We start from the raw sequence: 13,436 nt of genomic DNA on the forward strand, positions 1-13,436 counted from the left end.
TATAGGGTTGGTTAGGTTAGGTATTTAATATAATCCGTTCTGAGTGGCCTGTCTTCCATAATTCTTTGTCGTAGTTTTCATAGTTTTGTTACTAAAGTATTATATTCTCATCATATTTTGGTATATTTCATTAAGATTAACCTAACTTCACTTCTTGAGTGTAGTCGGTATAAAACACAAGTACCCAAGATTTTATTTACTAATTTGAATGACAAGTGCCCAGAAATTCAAAAAAGTTTAGGATTTCGGGTGGCCGGGATCCGAGTGATACCCCCTGCGCACATCCCAGGTAGACGTGCTCCTCTTTCAAGATTCACGATCTCTCAAGAAAATTTTGCACCAGCGACAGTATGAGTGAGTACTGACAGAAGACTGTGGACCCCCCACCCCCCGAAGAATCTCTAGCCCCTAGTAAAGTGAACGGACAGAACTTGAAAGAATATGGTAGTTCATTACCTTCTGTTTGTGTAAGTATTTCCTTTTGTGGAAGGCAAGAGCGATTACGGTTTTGGATTCTGGATCTTTCTTTTCTTTCATTAAATCTAGCCCGCGGTCCAAGTATTTGACTAGTTTCCTCACGGGCATCAGTGATCTCCACATTATTCCTCCCCCCATCTTTCACAGGAGTAGTTACATTCGGAGATTTCCTCCTATGCCTAAATAATAGCCAACTTGACATCCAGTTGCTAACTTTCGAATTTTTCACTGAATCACTCTTTTGTTCACTAGATACACCACTCATTGTGTGACTATGATGAGGATGCAGTTGAGATTTCGATCCTAAGCCTAATTCAGACAAAAATATTCCACTTTCGGGCGGGGTTACACTTCTGTCATTTAAGCTAACAGGAAACTTTTGTAATGGCTTAGGTAATTGACTGCTTACATATTCCGATGCTTCAGAACAAACATTTCTTGAGTATATATCCTGACGCTTCAAAGATTGCTCCTTCGTTGCTGGTCGTCTTGATGAGGATACATTTTGAGCGCTTAGGGTGTCCACGTTTCTTGAACCTACACTGTGTTTATGCTTATCACGAGTTGCTGTTGCGTATACTGGCTCAGGCACATTACTATTTAATAGTGCACCCCGCTCCGCAATCACAGATAATTTTTCACGCGTAGACGCTCCTCCTATTTCGGATTTACTAGTTTTTTCACTAAAATCACAACTAGAGTGGAGCAGGCTGTCACTTCTTGATGGGGGCTCCGGCAGCTTTCTTTGCTGTAAAGCTGGAACATCTTCTTTGTGGCTTTTTTGGCCTCGCAATATATATTTTGGTATCTGTTTTGTTTCTTTCTGGAAACTGCCTCCGCAAATCGGCAGTTTACCACGACCTTTCGACTCCATAGAGGCACCATCTGCTTTTTATCTAAAATTAAGTAAAGAAAAAATTATACCAGACACCTTTAAAACATGAGCACTTTCTTCCAGAAATTCCACTGATATAATTTATAAACTAATGCCAGATTTTCACTTGACAGTTTATCAAAGCAATTACCGATAATTTATAAAAGATTATTGTACAACTAAATTAAAGCATTTATTACTATAAAAAAAAAAAAAAAAAAAAAAAAAAAAAAAAAAAAAAAAAAAAACAGGGCTTTGGTCTATTGCAGTTTTGTTTTCGTAAATAAGTAAATAAAACACTCAATTTCACCTAAAGTTTATGTACCCTGTGAAATAAACAACCTTGTGACAAGCCTGCTGCTGTAACTTCCACCAATGAACAAGATTCTTTCATCTCGGGATACGTTAGTTTCACACCTACCCATCACCGAGTCATAATCAGGATATTAATTTGACTTTGACCTTAAAGAATAACCTGAACCAAGTTAGAAAATAAGACAAGTTTCCTACTTGACCACATATCTGACCTATTTTTATCATATTTTTCAATTCTAAGAAAAAACAGAGACAATTTTTAAAATATGATTCGGTAGACGGATAAAGCAATCTCAGCTATCGAATGACAGAATTATTGTCGTGTTACGTTGATACATTAAAACCATACGACTACAGTATACTAAAAACTCAAAGAGAGAACTATAAGAACAAAATTTACCATATTCATTTTCACCTATGCTACCTCACTTGATCATACGGCCTGCTCTTCTAGTGAGTTAATAATAACAGCAATATTTTACTTATTTGCAAGCTTCTGACCTTGAACAGTCCGAGGACGTAGTGCCCTCAATAATTCAAAACCCTTAACTTCTCTTCTGAATAAGGAGTGATTAATTGATTTTTCTATTTTTCTCTGAGTCCCCTAAGAAGTGACACCATATTCTTCCAATAAGAAGCTGCAAAGACAACAGGTATGCTTGCCCATTTTGCAAAGACGGGGAGGATAATTTGGTGCATTGCTTGAGCCGGTGCCAGGGGCTCTCTACGATAAGGGGAGTTATATTCGAAAACACTGAGTTGATACTTCCAAATGTCTTATCTCATATAGTGTATCGCCACATTTATCTGTAGAATAGTCAGGTATCTTGAAAGGTGTGCGTATAACCGAACCACAATATAACTGAACCAAAAGCAACTGAACCCCTGTAACTGAACCACCGTGTTACTGAACCACCGTGCGACTGAACCAAATTTAACTAAACCCTTGTGCAACTAAACCCCCGTGTAACTCAACCCCATTTAACTGAACTCCCATGCAACTGAACCACCGTGCAACTGAACCACCTTGCAACTGAACCACCTTGCAACTGAACCACCTTGCGACTGAACCCTCGTACAACTGAACCACCGTGTTACTGAACCACCGTGCGACTGAACCAAATTTAACTAAACCCTTGTGCAACTAAACCCCCGTGCAAATACAACCCCATTTAACTGAACTCCCATGCAACTGAACCACCGTGCAACTGAACCACCTTGCAACTGAACCACCTTGCAACTGAACCACCTTGCGACTGAACCCTCGTGTAACTGAACCATCGTGCAACTGAACCATCGTGCAATTGAACTATTGAACCCTGTTTTTCAGTGTTCTAAGAATATGAGGCAATATCATTCTGTAAAACACAAGTTAGAATTTTTACATGTTCAACCTTGTTGGAATTGTTTGTTTCTTAAAGTCATGATACAAACGCCTGTCAATATCATTCATAAAGAAGCATTGTTTTATTTTTGAAAAAAAAGAAGATCCAGCGTCACAAACTATTAAAGTTGATTTATTTCTCTTTTTTTTCAGATAAATTAGACCTTTCTGGACGTTAAGTAATAGACATATGTGTTTAAAATATTTGACCTTTGTGAATCTAGATAACGAAATTTGATCAGATGTCTTTGAGGAGATTGCAGATAAAAAGGATATGGGAGGGGGACTGGTTGCACTCCAGGCTTTTTTTTTAACCTTCCTTAAACATTCCCAGAAAGTCTAAACTTCACACCCTCAGGTTTATACCCTCAGCTGTTCACATTGCAGATACGTCGTCTTGTTAAACTGGATGCACAAAGTACCTCTTGATTTAGTTGAAGATTATATAAAAAGAAACAAATTTTTTTAACTGAAAGTAAGAAACGACGTTAAAACTTAAAACGAACAGAAATTATTCTGTATATGAAGGGGGCTGTCCCCTCCTCAACGCCTCGCTCTTTACGCTAAAGTTTTTCATTGTTTAAAAAAAATAGAGTTTTTAGAAATTCAAAATTTAGCGTAAAGAGCGAGGCGTTGATGAGGGGACAGCCCCCTTCATATAAGGAATAATTTATTTTAGTTTTAAGTTTTAACGTCGTTCCTTACTTTCAGTTAAAAAAACTTGTTTTTTTTATTTAATTTTTGAACGTTTTTGAATTAATACAGATTTTGATTTTGGCTCACCGTACATGAATAATTAAAACAAAATTTGCATAATAATTGTACTTTTATTTGGTTAAATGGCTTTCTCGAAACTTGTTTAATTTTATTTACGAACGTTTTTATTAGTAATAAATATACGTAACTTACGAATTAACTTTCGTAACGAGCTTCTACATTCATAAGTTTTTGAAACGTATATTAGTGGCTTCTCCCCTTAGTCAATACCCTGCTCTTTAGGATAAAGTTCGATTTTTTTTCAAATTCTTTAAAAATGACTTCTTAATCACAATCAGTTGATCAGTTGAAAAACTTGTTTTTTTTTTAATTTAATTTCTGATTTTTTTCTTTAATAAAGCTGGGAAATCCGGCGCCCCTTCATAGCAATGTTCCTTCCTCCATAAAAACTTCCTTCATGGAAAAATCCTCCCATATAGCCCCCGACCCGCCCCTCCCCCCACCTACCAGAAAAAATTCCCCCTGAAAACGTCTGTATACTTCCCAATAACCAATACTATATGTTAACATTGAGTAAAGTTCATAACTTTCAGCCCTCCCCCCAGGGACTTTGGGGAATTAAGTCATCCTAAAAGTCATATTTTATCATATTTTCGACCATGCTGAACAAAATGGCTATCTCAAAATTTTGGTCGGGTGACTTTGGAAAAAAAATGAGCGTGGGAGGGGGCCCATTTGCCCTCCATTTTTTGGTCACTTAAAAAGGGCCCTAGAACTTTTAAGTTCCGTTCCAAGGAGCCCTCCCACGATATTCTAGGACCAATGGGTCGATACGATCACCCCTGGGGGAAAAAAAACAAATAAACACGCACCCGTGATCTTTCTTCTGACAAAAAATGCAAAATTCCACATTGTTGTAGATAGGAGCTTGCAACCTCTACAGTAGGGTTCTCTGATACGCTGTATATGATGGTGTGATTTTCATTAAGGTTCTACAACTTTTAGGGGGTCTTTCCCCCTTTTTTCGAAAATCAGCCAAATTTTCTCAGGCGCGTAACTTTTGATGGGTAAGATTAGACTTGATGAAACTTATATTTTGAAATCAGAATTAAAATCTGATTCTTTTGATATATCTATTGATATCAAAATTCCGTTTTTTAGAGTTTCGGTTACCATTGAGCCGGGTCGCTCCTTACTTACAGTTCGTTACCACGAACTGTTTGATGCTCTTAAACATTTTCCAAACGATGTGATGGTTGATACCATCAGCCATTGTAGATATTGCTGGTATTTCCTTTTCACAACCGATAAAGGAAAAAATGTCTTTTGATTGTATGACATTCTTCTTGACGTTTCCCTAAGGTTTGACCTTAATGCCCCATGTTTTTTTTATTTATAAGATCAAACATACCCTTTCTTCTTGATTAAATAAAAAAAACAAGTTTTTTTTTAACTGAAAGTAAGGAACGACGTTAAAACTTAAAACGAACAGAAATTATTCTGTATATGAAAAGGGCTGTCCCCTCCTCAACACCGCGTGCGTTACGCAAAATTTTTCTATTTTTAAAAAAAAGTAGATTTGTGAGAGATTAAAAATTTAGCGTAAAGAGCGAGGCGTTGAGGCGGGGACAGCCCCTTTCATATACGGAATAATTTCTGTTCGTTTTAAGTTTTAATGTCGCTCCTTACTTTCAGCTAAAAAAAACTTGTTTTTTTATTTAATTTTTGAACGCTTTTGAATAAATGCAGGTTTTGATCTTGGTTTTGATGTTGTACATGAATAATTAAAACAAAATTGTCATATTAATTTACTTTTATTTGGTTAAATGGCTTTCTCGAAACTTGTTTCGTTTTATTTACGAACGTTTTTATTAGTAATAAATATACGTAACTTACGAATTAACTTACGTAACGAACTTCTATATTCATATATTTTTAATACGTATATTAGGGGGTTCGCCCCCTACTCAAAACCTTGCTCTTTAAGCGAAAGTTTGGAATTTGTTCAAATTCTTTAAAAATGACTGCTCTATCACAAAGGCCGTTAATTAGAATAAGTAGCTCTTATGAAAGTACTAAAAAAAATCTCTGGCTTAAAGAGTGAGGTATTGACTAGGGGGTGAACCCAATCTTATATGTAATATTTTCTGTTCGTTTAAAGTTTTGATGTTGCTGCTGTTGCAGTTGAAAAACTTGTTTTTTATATTTAATTTCTGATCTTTTTTTAAATAATGCTGGGAAGTCCGGCGTCCTCTTCATAGCAATGACCCTTCCCCCATGAAAACTTCCTTCATGGAAAGATCCTCCTACAAAACCCCCGACCCCCCCCCCACTACCAGGAAAAATCTCCCCTGAAAACGTCTGTACTGTATACTTCCCAATAACCAATACTACATGTTAACATTGGGTAAAGTTCATAACTTTCAGCCCTCCTCCCGGGAACTTTGGGGGATTAAGTCATCCTAAAAGACATACTTATAATATTTTCGAACATGCTGAAAAAATGGCTATCTCAAAATTTTGATCAGGTGACTTTGGGAAAAAAATGAGCGTGGGAGGGGGCCTAGTTGCCCTCCATTTTTTTTGGTCACTTAAAAAGGGCACTAGAACTTTCAATTTCCATTCCAATGAGCCCTCCCACGATATTCTAGGACCACTGGGTCGATACGATCACCCCTGGGGGAAAAAAAACAAATAAACACGCACCCGTGATCTTTCTTCTGGCAAAAAATGCAAAATTCCACATTTTTGTAGATCATAGCTAGAAACCTCTACAGTAAGGTTCGCTGATGCGCTGAATACAGTGGTTTTATTTTCATTCAGTTTCTGTAACTTTTAGGGGTCTTCCCCCTTTTTTCGAAAATAAGACAAATTTTTTCAGACATCTAACTTTGGACTAAAACTAATGAAACTTATATACTTGAAATTAGAATTCAAATTTTATTCTTTTTATATATCCATTTGTATCAACATCCCCTTTTTTTGAGTTTCAGTTACCATTGAGGCGGGTCCTAATAACCAATGTTAAATGTTAACATTGGGTAAAGTTAATAACTTTCAGCCTTCCTCCTGGGGGCTTCGAGGGATTAAGTCATCCTAAAAGACATAGTTATAATATTTTCGACCATGCAGAACAAAATGGTTATCTCAAAATTTTGATCGGGTGACTTTGGGAAAAAAATGAGCGTGGGAGGGGGCCTAGTTGCCCTCCATTTTTTTTGTCACTTAAAAAGAGCACTACAAATTTTAATTCCCATTCCAATGGGCCCTCCTACGGTATTCTAGGACTACCGGGTCAACACGATCACCCCTGGGGAAAATAAAAAACAAACAAACAAAAAAACAAAACGAATAAACACGCATCCATGATCTTTCTTCCGGCAAAAAATGCAAAATTCCAAATTTTTGCAGATAAAAGCTTGAAACCTCTACAGTAGGTTTCTCTTATACGCTGAATATGATGGTATGATTTTCATTAAGGTTCTATAACTTTTAGGGGGTCTTTCCCCCTTTTTTCGAAAATCAGCCAAATTTTCTCAGGCGCGTAACTTTTGATAGGTAAGACTAAACTTGATGAAACTTTTATATTTGAAATTAGAATTAAAATCTGATTCTTTTGATGTATTTATTGACATCAAAATTCCGTTTTTTAGAGTTTCGGTTACCATTGAGCCGGGTCGCTCCTTACTTACAGTTCGTTACCACGAACTGTTTGATAAAAAAAACACACCTTGTTTGTTAACAATAGGCAACTTGCATAACTTACAGCCCTTGTACCAGGGGCTAGGGGTTGTGAACCCTGGAGGCATAGGTATTTAACCTTTGATAGGTTTTAAATAAAATTGTCATCACAAAATTATCGATCGGATGTTTTTGGGGAAAAAAGGGAGGGTGGGGGTGGAAGCCCTTTGATCACTTTTAACTCTTAAAAAATGCACGGGAACTTTCGACTTCCAATTGAATGAGCACAACCCCCCCCCCCCCCCAAGTTCATACAAAAATCTTTTCCATAAAAACCTTTTTTGTTAAAATTGAGTAACTAGCTTAACTTACATCCCTTGCTCCAGGAGTAGATGGTGGGGTCGTTAACCCCAGAGGCATGTTTATTTGACCTTTAGACTCTTTTGAAAGAAAAACATTTTTTTTAAATTTTGATCGGATGCATTTGGGGGGGGGGGAGAATGGCGGTTAAGAGGGAGAGGCTGAATGTCCTCTGATTACCTTTGTTTCTTCAAAATTGAACTTGAAATTTCAATTTCCAATCGAATGAGCCTTCTCCAAAGTTTGTACGACCATCCCTTCTATAAAATCCTTAAGCTTTGACAATTGTTAGCTTTGAATAACCTACAACCCTTATAGAACTGTGGTGTTTTTTGTTAATCACGTTTATTATTCACTTTTTATTGTTCGAATGGAAATTGAAGGTTTTAGTGCCCTTTTTTAAAGTAAAAAGTGATTGGAGACAACCAGCCCCCTCCCCCCGGGAAAAACACCGCCTGTGGAAAATACCTCCGGGAAATACCACCTCACGGAAAATACCCCCTCCCCCTGGAAAATACTTCCCCATAAAAAATCTCCTCCCGAAAAATACCCCTTGCGGTTGGTTGGTATCCAATCACTTATGACTTTAAAAAAAGACTAGAACTGTCTGGGAATTATAACAAATTTCTACCTCCATCCTCCTCTCATCTCTCCCCTAAAGCTAATTCTGTATTTATCCAAAGGCTCAATGAGAATTGAGATGTTTTGGCATAAAAATGCACCTTTTGAGGCATCTCCCTGTCTCCCTAGCTACAAAACAATCAGAGAAGCCTATTACAGAAGTTTAAGTACCTTTTTAAGTTTTGTATTTGGTCCATTGCTTACAGATAGTGTTTGTTATCGGGAAACATACGGACATTTTTCGTGTGGGAGTTTTCTGAAGCAGGGAGAGAGTGTTTCTGGAGGATTTTCCACGAGAATAACATTTTTGCACGGAGGGGGTGGGGTAAGACTTACACATAAATTCCTCTTTTCGACCTTCCTTAGGACTTCTCAGCTAAACTAAAAAATAACAGAACCCAAAATAGAATATTCCAATTTGGAAAACCATATTTTCCGCGAGGAGATATTTTCCAGGGGTTGGTTTTTCTTGGAAGAGAAGAGGAGGGGGGGGGGAAAACGCCTGAACCTGTTGACAGTGACAGGACGAAGGTAAACCCCATTAACAGACATAAAAAGGAGAACTAAATCTGCGTTTAAGAGTTTGTAACGTCTGATTTTCTTTGTTTTTGTGACAACAAAACAGAGGTTTTTTATTAATCATCTTGATAGTCAGGTATATTGTGACTTTAAAAAGCAAACAATTCCAACAAGGTTGACACATGTACAAAGTCGAACGTATGGTTTACCCATTGTAAGTACGGTGGTTGAGTTGAACGAGAGTTCAGTTATACAAGGGTTAAGTTACTCGGTGGTTTAGTTGCACGGTGGTTCAGTTCACGGGGATTCAGTTGCACGGGGGTTCAGTTACACAGGGGTTTAGTGAAATGGGGTTGAGTTGCACGGGGGTTGAATTGCACAAGATCTCAATTTAACGAGGGATCAGTTACACGGGAGTTCAGTTGCACTGGGGTCCAGTTGCACGGTGGTTCAGTTGCAGGGTGGTTCAGTTGCATGGGGGTTCAGCTGTACGGTGGTTCAGTTTCACAGTGGTTCAGTTGCACGGTGGTTCAGTTTTTTGGGGTTCAGTTACACGGTGGCTCAGTTGCAATGGTTCATTTATATCACAGTTTATAGAATTAGCAGTATGATCATACCCTATCTCACCCATTATAAAAACCCGGACCAAGGTGCGAGTGCTCCAGAGAACGTTTTTGCAGATAGAAACATAAACGGCATTAGATATTTTCACGGGTAGACAAGTCAGATTTCTCTTGGACACGAAACAAGTGGAAACCCGCTATTAGGAATAATGCACTTTGTAACCATTTCTCATTGATTGACGGAAACAGACTAACCCGCTAATGCAGAAAGAAGTGGGAGGAGCTTTTTGTTCGTACCGAGAATGAAGACCAGAAATGATCTGCGATAAACTTACTGGATAATTCTATAAACTGTGATTTATATTAACTAAAAGAAATTGCTAGTTTATTAAGTAAATGTAGTGTCTTATGATGATCGCTGATGTACGTATATACTTTTTGTGCTTTTTGTGTGTACATGGCTCCATTTTTGGCTTTAAAATACACTTTACCTTATCATTCAATAAATAATTTTTGCAAAAAAATGGATTGCAAGATAAATCTTAGTTTCGTTCCTGTAATGCGTAAAGGTCGTATCCGACACGATCTGGGATTTTCGTAATTCTGAAATAGTTGTCAAAAACATTTGTTAAGCTGTTCTCAACAGGGCAAGGTAGATCAGAAGGACCAAATTGTGTTTTAATATGCATTTCCTTGCTGATCCTCCCTTTGAGAACAGCTTAGTAAACGTTTTTTGGTAATTATTTCAGAAGCGTAAATATATCTTATACGATCTTCACACATGGCAGCGACAATGTACTATTAACGATCATTTTTCAGGCGGATGTCTGCGCTATCATAACTGCAAAGCTGAATAAGTTCATCATGTCATTCATTCCCCTTTGATAGGCTCTTGTGACTCAAACATTTAGAATTAACAATAAATTAATACGGATAAGTGTTTTTCCCCACAATTTCCCAGCCCCACGAAGATTGTTTCTGCGATTAAAATATTTTTTTTTTAATGCCTTGGGTACTGACAAGGCTGCTTCTAGAAGAAGGGTACCGTATGGACCCCCTCCCCCCCCCCCCCCAATTTTTGTCCGATTAGTAAAATGGAAACAGATTTTGATTCGTTTTTTTTAAGTTTTGTCCCCCCCATCCCAAAATAAAAGTTCTGGATACAGCCATGGGTACTGGCCTGCTACTAATGAAAGTATTGAGAAAAATTCACTGAATATCACAATAATGAAACCAAATCGATTATTTAAAATTTTTAAAAGGTGCATAAAAAGATATTGCGCTTTAAGATATGTAAAAGAAATATTTCCTGGAGCTTTGACAAACTTTTGATTCTTAATATTGGAGAAAAACTGTTTAAAATATATTTTGTTTTTAGTAAAGCCCAAATGCGCTCGAGCCTTTAGAGGGGTAAGAGTGTGGTAGTCCCACTTTGAATTGTGATGCATCACAATTAAAATTGTGATGAAATCATTGTGATAAAATGCGAAATTGTGATGTAAAATTGTGATGAAATGAAATCATTTTCATTTCTGTTCGCTTTAGGTTACAGATAATTTATTTACAGTAATTTCTGTTCGTTTTAACTCTGACTATTATTTAACTACGTGACTTTATTTCTGATCGTTTTAGGTTGTAATATTTACTTTTCTTTGAAAAACTTTTAACGGGAGATATTTTTAAATAAATATAATAAATAGTACATCCTACATGGCAATAAAATGTTAAATCTGGGAGAGTAGAGTGCCAAAAACCTTTAAGGAGTGCAGTAGACCATTTATTTGGATGCTGTCAAGCCTTCAAATTTTCAAACTTCAGACTTAGACTTAAAACTTTAAGAAGCCATCACCTTTTTAAATTAATGTTTCAGGGTGCGATAACTATATGTTAAATCCATGTTTTACGTTCACCGCAACAATTGGACTCCTCATTGAAAACGCATAAAAGACAAACAATAGACAATCCAAACGATCCCAGATGATGTAATATTTAGAAATAGTACACATTATGGCAATAAAAAACATTAAACCCGAGAGAGTGCCAAAACCCTTTCAGGAACGATGCTGCCAATTTAGACTTCCAGTTTTCTTTGCGGCAGTTGCGCTTCCCATAAATAGAAAACTGACGTCATTTTCAATTTTTTTTTTGTATTTCGTTTAGAAACTTTGTCGTAGTTCAGTGGATTGATCCTCTACTTGGCAATATCGGGCCCTGAGTGCGATTCCCACTGCCGCGAGGTTTGACAATAGGGTTGCTACCTCTCCGTGTAAAAAAGGGCCAGCAACTGAAACGTCGACTAGATGCCCCCTGCACCATCAATGGCTCTGTAGGACCCTGTCTTTAACCTTCATTTTGTTTAGAAGAAGAGATACAGCGGTACGACGAATACAGTTCCCCCCCTTTTTTAAACTCCCCATCAAGATTGAACGTGTAAATTATTCCGAAGGGGTGGGAGAGGGTCTTTTTTATATTTTATTTTATACACAGAAGATTTTGGAGGATAACGTTGCTGTTCCCTTGTTTTTTAATTCCACATCAAAAGTGACCAAAGAAATTATCCCAAGGGGGGGGGATCAAGAAACAAGTTTTTTTTTAAAGCAAAACATGATTTAGAATATTACAAAACAAAGCACTTAATAGGTATTTTAGTCTCCTCAGAAGAGAGGCCTGCTTATACCCTTTGATTTCCCCACGAGTCCCCTTACTTTGCATCAAGATACCAATACGCTCACACAGACCCATATTCATTTTCTATGGGGGGGGGGGGTGGTTCATTTATGAAAAATGTGTTGTTGGTTTTTTAATCAGATGATATAACTGAAAAGGACACAATTGAAAACATATGGCGGGGGGCCCTTTCTCTAGTGCGGTCTCAGCCTCATGAGAAAAGCATAAAATAGAAATAAAAAAATTCTATAGGAGACGCAAAAAAAATTAAAAATCATGTGTTCAAAAATAACTGGTTCCACGCAACGTTGTAAAAAGTATTTGGTATTATTAACTTACAAGTAAAAATTTCTACTATAAAAAAATCTAAAAATAATTACGTATATAGGGATATACTATGGGTAGGGGTAAACGAACCAGGAAGAAAATCCATTAACAGAAGATTACAGATATTTAATAGGAAACCTTGATTTTGTAATCTGGCATTGGATATTATTCAGGAAGGGAAAACCAAGTAGGAGAAATCAGGTAGGTATTTTTGAGGTGTATGTATGCACAAGCCTGGGGTAAATCTCCGTTTCTTAAAAAACACTTTTTTTAATATTTAATAAAACTCATATAGAGGAGCAAATAAAAGGAGCGGAAAACTTGTTTACATACTCCTCACTACCATAGCCCCTAATACAAATGGTGTATTTTTTCCCAATTCCTCTTAGCAAATTAAACCACAATGCTTGACAAATAATTTAGCGCTCACTCCCGACTACGTACAGTATTTCCCGATTGTCAGCTCAGCTCAATTGTATCCATGGATCCAGACTTTTGGAAAGTGTCAATACTATCCACACACAAAATATTACCCTTCTTCCGAAACTCGTCGCTACTATCATCCAAAACAGTGCCGCGAAGACCAATATTAAAAATAGTTCGAAGCGTTAGCGCTCGTGTCCGGATTCGATTGTCCGATGTGCGATTCTGCACCATAAAAGGCACTCATGCTACAATTCTTAGCCCCTTTGGGGAGAGGGCTTCTGTTCAATCGGCCCACATGTACCCCTCTAGCCGCAATTCTGAGTAGGTCATATATCAAGTTTGGTACTATCCCATTATGCGGGCCTCTCTAAAAAGTCAAGTTTGGTTAATGCTAATGAAATAAAGCAAAATAGGATGAATATATAATAGTTTATAAACAAATTTGGGCTATATATTTGCACATTAGGAGGGAGGGTAAAGCATTGCATATATTGAACATGCAACC

At 37.2% G+C, this 13,436-nt stretch overlaps 1 protein-coding gene across 1 annotated transcript in view; it reads right to left on the bottom strand.

The window, feature by feature from the left end:
* Positions 1–313: 313 nt before the first annotated feature.
* LOC148942944 (uncharacterized) overlaps positions 314–13,436 on the bottom strand; it is a 55,266-nt gene continuing 42,143 nt past the window's right edge. The window contains exon 3 of the mRNA XM_089102405.1: positions 314–1,373. Within this exon, the coding sequence (XP_088958531.1) occupies positions 314–1,351 (1,038 nt within the window). The 5' untranslated portion in view covers positions 1,352–1,373. The remainder of the gene's footprint in view (positions 1,374–13,436) is intronic.

This window comes from Artemia sp. Qi Xiang Cuo, chromosome 16, assembly GCF_049724085.1.
Source record: "Artemia sp. Qi Xiang Cuo chromosome 16, ASM4972408v1, whole genome shotgun sequence".
Lineage (NCBI taxonomy): Eukaryota > Metazoa > Arthropoda > Branchiopoda > Anostraca > Artemiidae > Artemia > Artemia sp. Qi Xiang Cuo.